General features: G+C 40.9%; 1 protein-coding gene across 2 annotated transcripts in view; it reads right to left on the bottom strand.

Moving 5' to 3' along the window:
• The window catches only part of LOC133528291 (bifunctional glutamate/proline--tRNA ligase), a 112,176-nt gene that overhangs the window by 92,505 nt on the left and 4,104 nt on the right, over nucleotides 1–15,567 (bottom strand). For both annotated transcript variants that reach the window (XM_061865622.1, XM_061865621.1), the window contains exons 5-13: nucleotides 14,330–14,456; nucleotides 12,371–12,563; nucleotides 10,333–10,504; nucleotides 8,803–8,961; nucleotides 6,939–7,013; nucleotides 5,889–6,033; nucleotides 3,587–3,834; nucleotides 2,512–2,719; nucleotides 999–1,187 (exon numbers count right to left, since the gene is read on the bottom strand). In XM_061865622.1, coding sequence (XP_061721606.1) covers nucleotides 999–1,187; nucleotides 2,512–2,719; nucleotides 3,587–3,834; nucleotides 5,889–6,033; nucleotides 6,939–7,013; nucleotides 8,803–8,961; nucleotides 10,333–10,504; nucleotides 12,371–12,563; nucleotides 14,330–14,456 — 1,516 coding nt within the window. The remainder of the gene's footprint in view (nucleotides 1–998; nucleotides 1,188–2,511; nucleotides 2,720–3,586; nucleotides 3,835–5,888; nucleotides 6,034–6,938; nucleotides 7,014–8,802; nucleotides 8,962–10,332; nucleotides 10,505–12,370; nucleotides 12,564–14,329; nucleotides 14,457–15,567) is intronic.

Below are 15,567 nucleotides of genomic sequence, written 5' to 3'. Positions count from 1 at the left end.
TTTATAGTAATGTTAATATTGTGTAAAAATTTTATAATTTTTTTTCGGTAAACTTCGGAGATAAGGGGGGATGGTATTTTTTTCACATTTTCCGCCATAAATCTATTTTTTTCACTACGAAAAAAAAATAAAAAATATGTTTTGGAATGTACAATGTAAGCTCTTTCAAATGATACCCCACTTGACCTAGTCACTAGACTTTAAAATTTTTGCCTCTTGATATTGGGCATTTTCCATAGTTATTAAAAATTAAAATTAAAAATAATAGTGTTTAAATTTTTCATCACACTTGCGAAGAAAAAACTAAATTTTAAACGAAATCATTCTTAAATACGGTGACATATCAAACATTCGTCCGCCATTTTGTAATTTCTTGGCAATTTTAAACATAAACAAAATATTAAATTATAAACGTCAGTATTTTAAAAGTAAAACTCTTTTATGCTACTTGGTTTGTATGAGTAAGTGACAAATTAAAGAAAAAAACTATAACTCCCTAGGGAGTTATAGCTTTTTTGGCAGGGAGTTATAGCTTTTTTTGGCAACCCCGTTTCTCGCCGAGATTTGTATAGTGCTTTTCTCAAACTTGCAATTAAAACAAAAATTGTAGTCAATTTGTTTTGTGGCGACCTACTCGGCTCGCCACTCTACCAGCGGTGCACTGTGCGCGTAAGTCCGCGCGCCTGCGCGATGCGCCACCGCCGTTGCTTAGCAACGAATATGCACAACAACAACGGTGATTTGTTGTGCATATCCGTTGCTAAGCAACGGTAGCGTACCTATATTTGTTGATGTTTGAATGCCAAGACGTTGTGTCACAATTTGACGTTAAAAAACAAAAGAAGATTACTTTACAGTCCTAGGTGTGTAAGGCAGTGTGAAATTCCTTTACATATCATCTTCACTCATCGCATCTGATATGTAGTATTTCCGCACCTAATTTGACGTAAGTCATGTCAACATTTCATAGCAAGTTTGAGAAAATAAGTATAACTAACCTGTCCGGGCATCTCCTTGCTGTGTCCGTCGGGCACGTGCAGCAGCACGAGCGGCGCGGCGCGCTGCGTGTGCGCGGAGGGCGGCGCCGGCGCGGCGTCCACGCGGAAGAAGCCCCGCCGCTGCAGCTGGATGATGTCACCGACCTTCAGCTTGGCCAGCTCCGGCTCACCGATCATGGGGATTTCCCACTGGAAGAGAATTCATTGTTTAACCTTTTGAGCGCAATTTGGAGGCCAGCTCTAACTTACAGCGTGGCAATCATCTAAATGATGTCAGGTCGCCCGTCTCGCGCCTATACATTTACGGCCAAGTACAGTCGAGTTCATATACATTTTTTCACCTTATTGCAATGGATTAAGGTGAAGAAATGTATCCATATTTATGAACTCGATTGTAAGAGCGAAATGCACGCGCGCCTGATATCATTTAGATATAATTTTGATGTCACAATCTCTTCTTCCTCCTGCCCTTATCCCACGTTATGTGGGGTCGGCACGACATGTTCTTCTCTTCCATTCTCCTCTATCTTTCGTCACCTCAGCACTCACTCCTTTCTTTCCCATATCCTCTTTCACACATTCCATCCATCGTTTTTTGGGTCTACCATCCACTCTCCGTCCATCAACATTCATTCCTAACATTCTTTTTCCTATATTTTGATGTCACAATGTAAGTTAGAATTCTCCTCTTGTAGTATTTAAAAACGTACACGCAAATATAATCACCATAAACTAGCATAGACAAAAAAACACCAAAATGTACAGGTGAAGTGGAATGTGTTGTACACCCCAACATTTTGCAGTATTATATATAGTACTTTATGGGTTGTATAGCGTACATTTCTACAATATTGACAAAAAGCGTACCCATAAATTCCTTGATCTGTGTGTGAACATAATTCTTTTTTTACAAGCTTTATATTAACTTGCAATGTACCTATGTATGTACGGGTCAAATCTTGCAAGTCAAATTTGACCCACTTCTCGATTTCTAATGAAGCTGAAAATGTACATACATATGTAAGTTGGGTGACAATGCAATATTATGGTAGTATCGAGCTGATCTGATGATGGAGACAGGAGGTGGCCATAGGAACTATGTGATAAAACAACGCAACCTGCAACGTCTTTGGAGTTTTTAGAATTTTCTCAATGAGTGTTAATTGCCTGTGGAGAAAAGTACAGTCAGCAATAAAAGCTTGTACTAAAAATTAATTTTTTGCCAAAAACTTATTTAGTTTCACAGCAGCACTTAATGCATTATTGATCTATAGTTAGTAGACATGATTTTTATCATAGAAACTAGAGAAGGCACTTATAATCACATAACTTTTGGGCTACATCATGAGATTCATGAGTTCATGACATATTCACCCAAAGTCTCTCTCCAGCCCAATATCGGTTCAGCACAAGAGCCTCTAAATTCTAAATCTTAAGCTCGAAGGTCGCTTTTTGGCTGACACGATACTCAACTTTGGGATTTGAAAGGATAAAGGATTTTAATGATACATACCCTAGTCTGATGTCCAATATACTGCTTGAAATCTTCATCCTTTCCTAGCACAGCCTTGGATATGATATGGTCGAAGTACACGCAGTACACTTCGAGGGGGGGTGACCGAGGCGTGTCGGCCAGCCAGGTCAGTTTGAGGGTCTTCTTGTAGTCCTTGTTGTCCAGGTTGGGGGTTGCGTCGATGCTGGATACTGTGCCGTCAGGAGATCTGGTGACAAAGATAATGGGGTGTGATATTTACATAGGGTAAGGGAGTTCTTCTTCATTGTTGTACATGCCATGAAATTCTTACACAAATTGACTACGTCCCACGGTAAGCTCAAGGTGGCTTGTGTTGTGGGTACTCAGACAACGATATATATAATATATAAATATTTAAATACATAGAAAACATCCATGGTTCAGGAACAAATATCTGTGCTCATTACACAAATAAATGCCCTTATTGGGATTTGAACCCAGGAACATCGGCTTTAAGGGTCACTACTAACTAGGCTAGACCGGTTTTTGAAATCGTATATTTTAATATTATGAATTTCTTCAGCACTTATCAGTTTGACTTAATTCGCCAATAGATGGCATAAGTAGTAGCGATTTTGGAAATTTATTATGGTTGTTTTTGTTGGCAATTAACACTAAAATATTTGTAAAATTATTTAGAATAATATATATGTAATATTTTGGATTTAAAGTCACAACTTAGCGATTTGTTGTTTAAGAAAATTAATTACCAAATTAATCAAAAGATGGCACTTTGTTCCCAACGCGCGTTTCCTAGAACGTGATGGTGAGATTTTTTCGGGTTTATATATAAGGTCCAAGGAACAATCGGTCGTCAGTTCAAAATTAAATCAAGCAATGAGTGTTATATACAGTGTGGAGTAGAAGTGTAATTAGTAAATAAAGTGGTGGTTTTATACAGTGTGCGTTATTTTTGGACCTCGTTCACCGGTCGTCAACAATTTGACATCAATGATGACATATACTCACTTTTTTTATTGCAAAAGTCATGCAACGTTAAGTTGGTCCTATTCTAACACTACATATAATATTAATCACAAACCAAGCTACTCACTTGTGAATCTTATCAATCATAACATTCCCATAATTAATGAACGTTGCATTCTCGCCCTCTTTCAACGTCCTCGCGTCCACCTGGTCGACCAGCAGCCTCCTCGAGACCCACACGACTTTGGACCCTACGTCCGCGTTCTTAGGGTGCAGCGGCACCGTGAGGGTGGCGTCGGCGCTCACGCCCTTAAGGTTCACGGGGACCGGGTTGGTTTCCAGGGCGGTGTAGCGGGGGGCGATGGGGTCAATGACCTGGGATAACAAATAGTACATTACGATACAGCGGTGGCGGCGTGATTCCAATTTTATCACTTGTCACTATGCCCGTCACTTGCGCGCTTACATACTTGTTAGAACGTGACATGCATGGTGACAAATGATAAAGAGCCCCTTAGCCCTACAGGTGCGAAAAACAGGAAACTCGCAACGAGTGGCGATAAATTAAAACACGACCGCCAACCGAGACAGCTCCGAGTCCGAGGGAGACAACTATCGCGAGACATCATTGGCATTTGGCAACTGCCAACTGTCAAATAAACAATATGTCCCACACCCACTAGGGCGGAGCCACAGTCATGCACGGAGCGAATAAATGTATTGGACTTTTTTGGAAAGTCCAAGACCTGACATCCGATTCTAGGGTGCAATATTTAGTGACAGGTAAGAAGTTCCCATATCAAGAATATATTAGTGATCGCTCCAAGTTTTTTTGCATCATTTTAGAGACAAAGACAAACGTTACACACAGCATAATTTACAACATTAGCTTATGAATGCCAAAACTCATATATTTTTATGGTATCGATATAAGAACTCCCTACTTACCTAACAATACATTTTTCATCAGACTTGCTCGAAAAAGATCATATTTCATGCAGGTGTACTGAAGGACAAAGGCCTATTTTGTTCCCGCGAGAGTTATGGATTGTGAAAAAAAAGCTTTAACTCCCTAGAGAGTTATAGCTTTTTTTTAATTATGTCACTTATTCATACAAAGTAAGTAATATAAATGAGTTACTTTTAAATTACTGACGTTTATAATTTATAGTATTTTATGCAACAGTTGTATAAGAAGGGTCAAAAAAGGCGAAGGCGTAGGAATACGCCACGAGCATTTTTTGACCTACTTATACAACGTTGCATACAATATTTTTCCTACGAGTCAACAAAAATAAATCTTAATTTAGGTAAACAAAGCAAAAGTAGGTATATAGCCAAGACGCGCGAGCATACCTTGTTCCGCGCCCGGCCCGCCCCGGGCCGCGGCCGGCCGGTCGGCGACACCTGCTCGTAACTCATGAGGCCCTGGTACTTGCTACTTGCTAAATTAAATTTTTGGACAGTTTTTTCTCAATTTTGGCCACCGCAGCCTACGGAGACTAACAAGCAACGCTAAGCGGTCTTCGTAGTCTATGGGTGTTGCTATATTACGGGTGTCACATGCGTGTTTCTGACTTATGAAGTAATTATTTTTACTATGCAACCAAATGAATATTTTGTAAGTTGGCAGCAATGCACTTAGTTTAAAACTGTATTCGTTTTGGTTTTGTTAGGTTGGTAGCTATTAATTAACGTTATAGCGATTAAAAGCACAAGAGCTTTTATGAGGAATAGACAATATAGACTTTTCTTGAAACCTTTTATGTATGTTCTTATATTCGTGTTAATGAATGCATAAATGACACATAACAGTAGAGGAGTAGGAAAATATTTTTGTCTATGTTTAAAAAACAATTTGATTAATTTAACAGCTGTTTAAATTATTTTTACATAATTTTCAATCGTGGCTGAATGGCGAATAGGTATGTGCCTTTGATGCTTCGCCTGCGAAGAAATTACAAAATGGCGGACGAATGTTTGACATGTCACCGTATTTAAGAATTATTTCGCTAAAATTTAATATTTTCTTCCCAAGTGTGATGAAAAACATTGTGTATAACTCCGGGAGTAAGAATATTGCAAACTCGGGTCTTTAATTCCCTCCAGCCTGCGGCTGTCGGGGACCACCCTCGATCCAAATTTTCACTTACCCCCCTCGTTGCACAATGTACTATAGTACAAGTCTCATATATTCTTCTTAAATGTAGATGAAGAGAATTGAGGTATTATTTTCTTTAATTTTTATACTTTCATCAAAATTATATTTATACAAACAAGACTTAGAGCGATCACTACATGGGCATCAATATTCGATGCTTAAGTTTATCGATATAAGAACTCCCTACCTAACAATACATTTCGTCCCCTAGAATCTGAAGTCTGGTAATGACAATTAGAGTTTCAACTAGGAGTACACGTTACAATACCTTCTTGTTAATGGCCCAGATCTTGTCCCACTCCATGAAGACGACGGACCGGCTGGAGCCCTGCGCGCGGATGAACTGGCGCAGCGCCTCCACGGCCAGCCCGCGGCGCAGCACGCCGCGCACCGTCGGCATGCGCGGGTCGTCCCTGGGACAACTTGTTAGTAAGTAGGGAATGCAAATCGGTTATAACCGTAACCGGAATAATCGGTTATAACTGTAACCGGAATAATCGGTTATAACTGTAACCGGAATAATCGGTTATAACTGTAACCGGGATAATCGGTTATAACCGTAACCGGAATAATCGTTCATAACCCTGACCGGAATAATCGGTTATCACCGTAACCGGGATAATCGGTTATAACCGTAACCGGGATAATCGGTTATAACCGTAACCGGAATAATCGTTCATAACCCTAACCGGAATAATCGGTCATAACCGTAACCGGAATAATCGGTTATAACAGATTATTTTGACAAAATTTTATACCCGTTAATTGGAAACTCAAATAACCAGTTACGGTTATTTTCGGTTATTTATTTATGATTTAAATTCTATGGATTGAACTTCGAATGACTCCAAAATCCTGCCTTTTCTGGCTGTAACTATAATTTTTGTCATTCATGTACTTTAATGACGAAAATATACCAAATTTACTTCCCTTATTTATGAATTATTGTGATTGAATATTGTATCACGTCCAAGGTCATATTTTCATTTTTACTGTACTGTGAGTATTTTATTAAAAAAATAAAGACTTATAGTCAAATTCACTAATACTGTATCATAATTATCGTTTTTTTTTTTAATTACTTGATTGTACTCGTACATTTATAATTTTTTGTCGAAAATAACTGCTTTCGTCGTAATTACCGATTATCGGTTTTTTTTTGGGGCATAACCGAACCGGTTATGAAGTTTGACCGGTTACTGCATTCCCTAGTATATTCCAATGGCATCCGCGTGCAGCCGCCCGCGAAATACACGCGCTCCAGCTAGCGGACGCCCTGAGCTGGTTCTGTTAAGAATGTAATAAAATGTCTACATACCATCCATCGACGAGTCCTTGCTCCACGAACCAGGTCAGTTTTCTCTTCGACAGCACCGTGTTGGTCATACTCAATCTGGAATAATAGTACATTACTATAGAGGCCGGGAAACGTAGGGTTGCAGGCCAAGTAGATATAATAGGTATAGAGATACGCGGCCGGCAACCCCGTTTCTCGCCGAGATATGTATAGTGCTTTTCTCAAACTTGCAATTAAAACAAAAAATTGTAGTCAATTTGTTTTGTGGCGACCTACTCGGCTCGCCACTCTACCAGCGGTGTACAAACTTGCGCGCGTAAGTCCGCGCGCCAGCGCGATGCGCCACCGCCGCTGCCTAGCAACGAATATGCACAACAAATCACCGTACCAAGCTAACTGAAGTTAGTTGATGGTTGGATGCCAAGACGTTGTGTCACAATTTGACTTTAAAAAACAAAAGAAGGTTGCTTTACAGTCCTAGGTGTGTAAGGCTGTATGAAATTCCTTTATATATCATCTTCACTCATCGCACCTGATATGTAGTATTTCCGGACCTAATTTGACGTAAGTCATGTCATCATTTCATAGCAAGTTTGAGAAAAATATATTACATACTTAAAATGCATAAAATACGACATGACATATTGTTGTGTAACTATCGTAATGCTTTTCAAACTGTGAGTTTCGACCGTGGGAAGTCGCAAAGTCTCCAGGGTGTCTCGGGGTCGCGCTTGAAAAGCCGGTGTAAAAACGAAAACACAAACAGCGGGGTGTAGGGGTCGCTGTAATTTTACTTGTATGCCAGCCCTTTTATTGATCTCTTCTTCTTCCTCGCGTTGTCCCGGCATTTTGCCACGGCTCATGGGAGCCTGGGGTCCGCTTGAAAACTAATCCCAAGATTTGGCGTGGGCACTAGTTTTTACGAAAGCGACTGCCATCTGACCTTCCAACCCAGGGGGTAAACTAGGCCTTGTTGGGATTAGTCCGGTTTCCTCACGATGTTTTCCTTCACCGAAAAGCGACTGGTAAATATCAAATGATATTTCGTACATAAGTTCCGAAAAACTCATTGGTACGAGCCGGGGTTTGAACCCGCGACCTCCGGATTGCATGTCGCACGCTCTTACGGCTAGGCCACCAGCGCTTTTTTGCTAGCCCTTTTATTGATCATTTTTTGAATTGGGTATTTGACACATGTTGAATATTATAACAAAATTTAGTTAAATGGATAGAAAATGAGCCAACCATTATAAAAAAGTGGAATTAAAAAAATATATATTGAGATTATAAAAAAATACAAGGCGCCGAAGTCTCAAACAAAAATTTTTTTTGTCTTTCCAAAATAGAAAAGAAAATGGTACCATTCGATTCCTTACATTTTATTGAAAAATAAATTGTATGACAACTATACACATAAACGCAATATTTCAGGGTCAAAATGGCAATTTCTTTGATCTTCGATATACTTACGACACTTATATGATGTGACGTCACATCACCTTATCATTTTGTTAGAGGCGTTTCAATCGTCGAGTGCGGGCGTCAGACTTTAACTCTCATTTCTGATCTTTGTGTTGCTTAAATGCCATGAGTCCTATATAGACATTTAATCCTCTGGAAAATCAAGATCGTTTGACATTATTTACAAAAAACAGTCAAGTAGCCAATTCTGAAAGTTGATGCTACCTCAGCGTTCAGCGTAGTTGGACAGCGTAGACCACTTGTCTATTGTCAAATACAGACTATACTCCCAAATATTCGGTTTCTGCTACCCCAGAGCGTCGATGAACCAGTCCCAGTACTGCTGGTCCCGGTCGTGGTGCTCCATTGTGCGGACACGTGCGTGACGCCTTCTGCAGCGTCCCCTGTGGGACACTTTACTCACCGGCTGTACTCCCAGATGTAAGGTTTCCGCAACCCCAGGGCGTCGATGAACCAGTAGAACTGCGGGTCCCGGTCGTGGTACTCCATCGTGCGGAGGACGTGCGTGACGCCTTCTACGGCGTCCACTATGGGGCACGCGAAGTCGTATGTTGGGTACACCCTGGAATAATAGACATCATTAATATTTAATAAAATATAGAAAAAAGCGTTGGTAGCCTAGCGGTAAGAGCGTGCGACTTTCAATGGCTTACAACCGCACAAAATCACATGTGGTCGCGATCCTCAGTAATGAGGGAAAGAGAAAGAAGAAGACGGAGCTTAGCTGACCCACTTGTACTGCGTGCCGGTCCGGGGGTGTGGCTCAGGCTTGCAGCGGTAGATGGTGGGGTCTCGCATGCACCCGTTGGCTGACTGCATGTCGATCTCGCTCGCACAGTAGACAGAGACTCACTTGTACTGCGTGCCGGTCCGGGGGTGTGGCTCAGGCTTGCAGCGGTAGATGGTGGGGTCTCGCATGCACCCGTTGGCTGACTGCATGTCGATCTCGCTCGCACAGTAGACAGAGACTCACTTGTACTGCGTGCCGGTCCGGGGGTGTGGCTCAGGCTTGCAGCGGTAGATGGTGGGGTCTCGCATGCACCCGTTGGCTGACTGCATGTCGATCTCGCTCGCACAGTAGACAGAGACTCACTTGTACTGCGTGCCGGTCCGGGGGTGTGGCTCAGGCTTGCAGCGGTAGATGGTGGGGTCTCGCATGCACCCGTTGGCTGACTGCATGTCGATCTCGCTCGCACAGTAGACAGAGACTCACTTGTACTGCGTGCCGGTCCGGGGGTGTGGCTCAGGCTTGCAGCGGTAGATGGTGAGGTCTCGCATGCACCCGTTGGCTGACTGCATGTCGATCTCGCTCGCACAGTAGACAGAGACTCACTTGTACTGCGTGCCGGTCCGGGGGTGTGGCTCAGGCTTGCAGCGGTAGATGGTGGGGTCTCGCATGCACCCGTTGGCTGACTGCATGTCGATCTCGCTCGCACAGTAGACAGAGACTCACTTGTACTGCGTGCCGGTCCGGGGGTGTGGCTCAGGCTTGCAGCGGTAGATGGTGGGGTCTCGCATGCACCCGTTGGCTGACTGCATGTCGATCTCGCTCGCACAGTAGACAGAGACTCACTTGTACTGCGTGCCGGTCCGGGGGTGTGGCTCAGGCTTGCAGCGGTAGATGGTGAGGTCTCGCATGCACCCGTTGGCTGACTGCATGTCGATCTCGCTCGCACAGTAGACAGAGACTCACTTGTACTGCGTGCCGGTCCGGGGGTGTGGCTCAGGCTTGCAGCGGTAGATGGTGGGGTCTCGCATGCACCCGTTGGCTGACTGCATGTCGATCTCGCTCGCACAGTAGACAGAGACTCACTTGTACTGCGTGCCGGTCCGGGGGTGTGGCTCAGGCTTGCAGCGGTAGATGGTGGGGTCTCGCATGCACCCGTTGGCTGACTGCATGTCGATCTCGCTCGCACAGTAGACAGAGACTCACTTGTACTGCGTGCCGGTCCGGGGGTGTGGCTCAGGCTTGCAGCGGTAGATGGTGGGGTCTCGCATGCACCCGTTGGCTGACTGCATGTCGATCTTAGCTCGGACGCAGCACTGAACGCCGGTGGAAGATCCTTTCTTCATTTCTTCCCAGAGCTGCATGTTCTTTTCCACCGCTGGGGAGAAAAGTAACCATTTGAAATTTATGTATCTTCACCCTTAAAACGTGCAAAACATACAATAGTACATTGTGTATCAAGGGCGGTAAACAAGAATTTAGGAACAAGTGTTAATTTTAAGCTCGAAGCCGAAGGCGAGGGCTTAATTAACACGAGTTCGTAATTCTTGTACTGCCCGTGGAACACACAATGTTTTTCATCACACTTGTGAAGAAAAAACTAAATTTTAAACGAAATTATTCTTAAATACGGTGACCTTTCATACATTTGTCCGCCATATAGTCATTTTTGACAGGTTAGGCATCGAAGGCACTCGGCCACGATTGAAAATTGTGTAAATATATTTTAAACGGCTATTAAATTAATCAAATTAAATATTTATAAACATAAACAAAACAAATATTTATAAACACGTTAGCAGTATTTTAAAAGTAAAATTTATACAACCTAGCTTACTGGCTAGCCTACTTAAAAAAAACATTATTCCCAATATGCCAATGGGCGTAATGAAAAAAAAACTATTATGCCCATGGGCATAATATAGCTTATTCCATCTCAGTATACTGGCATACAATAACACCGTTTACGAGCAAGTGTAATGAAATACGAGTAGTACATTGTGCAACGAGGGGGGTAAGTGAAATTTTGATACGAGGGTGGTAATGCAATATTCTTCCCCCCGGAGTTACACACAATGTTTTTCATCACACTTGCGAAGAAAAAACTAAATATTAAGCGAAATAATTTTTAAATACGGTGACATATCAAACATTCGTCCGCCATTATGCCGCCATTTTGAAATTTCTTGGCAGGTGAGACATCGAAGCCCACACGACCCAGTCCACTATAACTTGGAGCTTTTCAAATCGAAAGTGAATTCGCATCTCTTAGGTAAGCATGCTCCATCCTAGACCGCATCGGCACTTAGAGAGCATGGTGAGATTGTGGTCAAATGCCAGCCTATCCTATAAAAATAAAGTTTTTTGGGTACGAAACTTATACCCCTGGGAGTTGACAGGTTAAGAGGCTGTCAATACCTAAAGCGCGCACACTGTCTATTTCTATCGGAGAAAAATATTTAAATAAAAAAAAGTGGATTATTAGTGTAATATTTTACTCAACCACGGTTTAGATATAAATGTTTTGAAATTGTGATTTTAATTGCAGATCCATAAATCAAAACAATAAAGACATAAACCCGTTTAATTTTGATTTTAAGACCAATCTTTGCAATTATTTTCTATCGAGCCGACTTCGTTCAATCATGTATCGAGTACAACCACGGTCTTTGAAATATAATTAATATGAACATATATTTTTCTTACTTGACTAAAACAAATAGTCTTTCTTAAAAAACTGTTTAAGTAACATCAATTTCAAGGACATTGGGTGTTGACAGCCTCTTAAGTCAGACGGCTGTCGCTTTTCTAAAATCGAGTGCGTAACTAAGTGATCCAAGATGTTCTTAGTTGTTCCTATTCTTGCTGTCAACCTTCTGGTCTCTCTCGGTCTTCATCTGCTCCGCTGGAGTATCATCTACCTTGCCTTCTTCGATCAGCTCGCAGTATTGCACCATCAGGTCTAAGTGAGACGGGTGTGTGAAGTAACATTAAAACTAAACGTTTCATGGCGACCCGGCCAATGCTGCCTTGTACTGAACTAGCAGCCAGAGAGCTTAGCTAAACTGTGTTTTTATATGCAATATACTGAAATGACAGTTGGATTGGCCATAATAGCCAACCATCCTGTTTTTTTGTACCGAATTAGAACTATAATGACGGATCTGTTGGACACATCAGGGTACTAGAAATTTCATTTTAGAAGGGATGTAAAAGGAAGGTTAAATTTTTATATAACACTCACAGTTGTTCCTATTTTTGCTGTCAACCTTCTGTTCTCTCTCGTTCTTCATCTGCTCAGCCGGAGTATCATCTACGAACGCCTTGCCCTCCTTGATCAGCTTCTCGCAGTATTGGAGCATTAGGTCGAAGTATTGGGACGTGTGAGTGAAGAGGTCCGGCTTGATTTCCAGCATCTCTACGTCTTCGAGGATCACCTAGAAAGTAAGTATGAGATCATAAACTAAAAAAAATATTCAGTCTACAGGCTCAGCTTCTGCTGCTGGCTGCTGGGCACAGACCTACTCTCAAGCGTGAGAGGGCTTAGATATATTCCCCATGCTGGCCCAATTCGGGATCTTTGAATTTCTTTGCAGATGTATTCAGGTTTCCTCGCGATGTTTCCCTTCACCAAAAAGCTTGTGGTGAATATCAAATGATATTCTATGCATAAGTTCGAAAAAACTCATTGGTACGAGCCAGGATTTGAACCTGCAACTTTTTTCTCAAAGTCAATAAATATTTTTTACTACCCAAACATAGTTTTATCAGCGACTGCCCACAATTAGGGTCTCTGGTTTCTCAGCCTTTTTTATTTCTTTTCCCCGGGCCCGAAATTCTCGACCAGAATTTCTCGAGTCTCTGAAGAAGCAGAAACCCTACCCACAACTCGCACTCTATTAGGCCAAGCCTGTGTCGCGGAAGTCAGAAAAATAATATTAGTAAGTGCAGACTTATAATTGGACGTAGATCTGTAAATGGGATCCAAATCACACTAAATCCCCATCCCCATTCACTCTTCTACTGTGTAATAAGACTAATAAGCTGCAATTTTGATACCTAAATAAATCATTTTTCAATTTCATTTTAATTTTTTCATTTTCATTCATACTTCATGTTTTAACACTGACGTTCGGTTTTCTTGAGGTTTGTTCCCGTTTGCAAAACTATGTCCAAATATTAAATTATGCTGCATATCAAAATTGCATACGGAATAGATTTAAATCAGTGTTCCTATCAGTATATTTTGACACACCTCAGTAAAAAGATACAAGAAAATAAACAATTGATTAAATGTAGAGGCAGACAACAGGCGGGGGTTAATAATGTATTGTTTGTCCGCATTTCCGTTAGTCATAATTTGTTTTTTCTTAGAAAAGCGTAACTTTTCAAGATTACCAAAAAACAAACCCAACCTAACCTATCTATAGGATAACCTTACGAAAATCCGGAAAAGTTAACGGTTTCAGAATTATGACTAATGATAATCTGACAATCGTTACATCATGACTTTCAATAATTTTGTCAAACAAAGGGATCCAAAGTTTAATAAATGTCCACTCCACTAAACAACGGATTTTTTGAAGTACAACCCCAAAAAGGGGTGACAATACGGTTAAAACATTTTGTTTATTGTTTATTGTTTATTTATTAACTAACTTACACTAACAGATATACCAAGCATGTAAGTTACTATACACTGAACTTGTTTAACAAGACAACACTATACGAAACAGATAAACTTTATAAATATAACAAATTATTGTATTACTACTATATACTATATAAATTACTAATAACGCTAATATTAGGACGGTGTAGTCGAGGGTATGGAGATCGACTCCAAATACCGAGTTGCTGTGGCTAGGAGTCTCGGTTCCTTCTGTGAAAATATGTCTGTCTGGGGGTCGAATAGAAGGATATTATTTATGTGATTCAGTGCTGCATACAGAGGACTGGTGACTAAAGTTACTGTGTTGGTGCTGGGAATTGTAAAAAGAGGTGTGGGGCGAGGTCGAAGAGTAGTTCTCACAAATGGCGTAGGTACTTTAAAGGTGACATATTGCAGTAACCATTTAACCATTGACTTTTTAAAGACGTCAACTGACGCGCGCGGCTTAAGCCCAATATCAACATTCGTGCACGATACATTTGAAGGGTTAACTTCAATGCGTCCAAAGTCGCTGGCAGAAATAAAACTTACCTTCTCAAATTCGACGTTCTCCTTAGCGGGGTTGGTGTCGTCAAATCTCATTACAAGTTTACCCTCGAACGCTTGCTGGTAATACTGGTTCAGCAGCGCAGCTTTCGCGTGCCCGATGTGCAGGTAACTGCAATAATAATGTATCTTACTAGTTATTCACCAACTAAGCCCTAAGGCGGCAGAATTGGCTACTTGACAGTTTTTTGTAAATAATGTCAATCGATCTTGATTTTCCTGAGGGTCAAATGTCTATATAGGACTCATGGCATTTAAGCAACACAAAGGTCAGAAATGAGAGTTAAAGTCTGACACTCGCACTCGACGATTGAAACACCTCTAACAAAATGATAATGTAATGTGACGTCACATTACATTAGTCTGTTCTAAATGTATGGAAGAACAAGAAAATTGCTATTTTGACCGTGACATTTATGTATATAGTTGTCATACAATTTATTTTTCAATAACATTTAAGGAATCAAATGGTATAATTTTCTTTTATTATATTTAAAAACTAAAAAAAAATTTTTTTGAGCCTTTGAAGCGTTGTATTTTTTTATAACCTCAATATGTCTTTTTAAATTCCACTTTTTTATAATGAATGGTCCATTTTCTAATATTATTAACATTTCTAACATTATAAATCAACTCCTTACCGCATGTAATAAAAAAAAATTGTTGAAATTTGAACTTTATAAGTTGTCAATAGAGTTGTATATCATATCCGCCATATATGGCTTCGTATTAGGGGGGGAGTGGGGGTGATTGTCTTGGACCTCTTCTTGATTTGATTTGGACAAATACCAGCCTAAAGAACAAGCGGGTTTCAGGAGCAGTTTTAGTACAGTCGATCATATTTTCACAGATACAAATATCACTTGAGTACGATCTACCACTATACCTTGCCTTCGTGGATTATGAGAAGGCGTTCGATACAGTAGAGAATTGGGCAGTTTTTGACTTATTAAAGCGTTGGCGAATAGACTACGGGTGCAACCTTTACCGCTCAGCGTCAATGACAAAGCAAATTCAAGGCTCTGAAGCTACTACTACACATTAGTACGAGAATAAGCACTATAAAGGGCCATATGTACTGAAAAACGTTACACGTGCGAATAGGTAATTTGCAACTCGTATCGATTTAAATCTGCTATACTGTATTTTAATTTGTGTTATATTATCCCTGAAGTCCCGATTTCCTTTTAAAAGGACAAATTCAAATCTAATTTTGAGCCGTA

This window comes from Cydia pomonella, chromosome 19 (assembly GCF_033807575.1).
Source record: "Cydia pomonella isolate Wapato2018A chromosome 19, ilCydPomo1, whole genome shotgun sequence".
In the NCBI taxonomy this organism is placed as follows: domain Eukaryota; kingdom Metazoa; phylum Arthropoda; class Insecta; order Lepidoptera; family Tortricidae; genus Cydia; species Cydia pomonella.
Note: the sequence above shows the minus strand (reverse complement) of the source record. Positions and strands in the feature narration are given on the sequence as shown.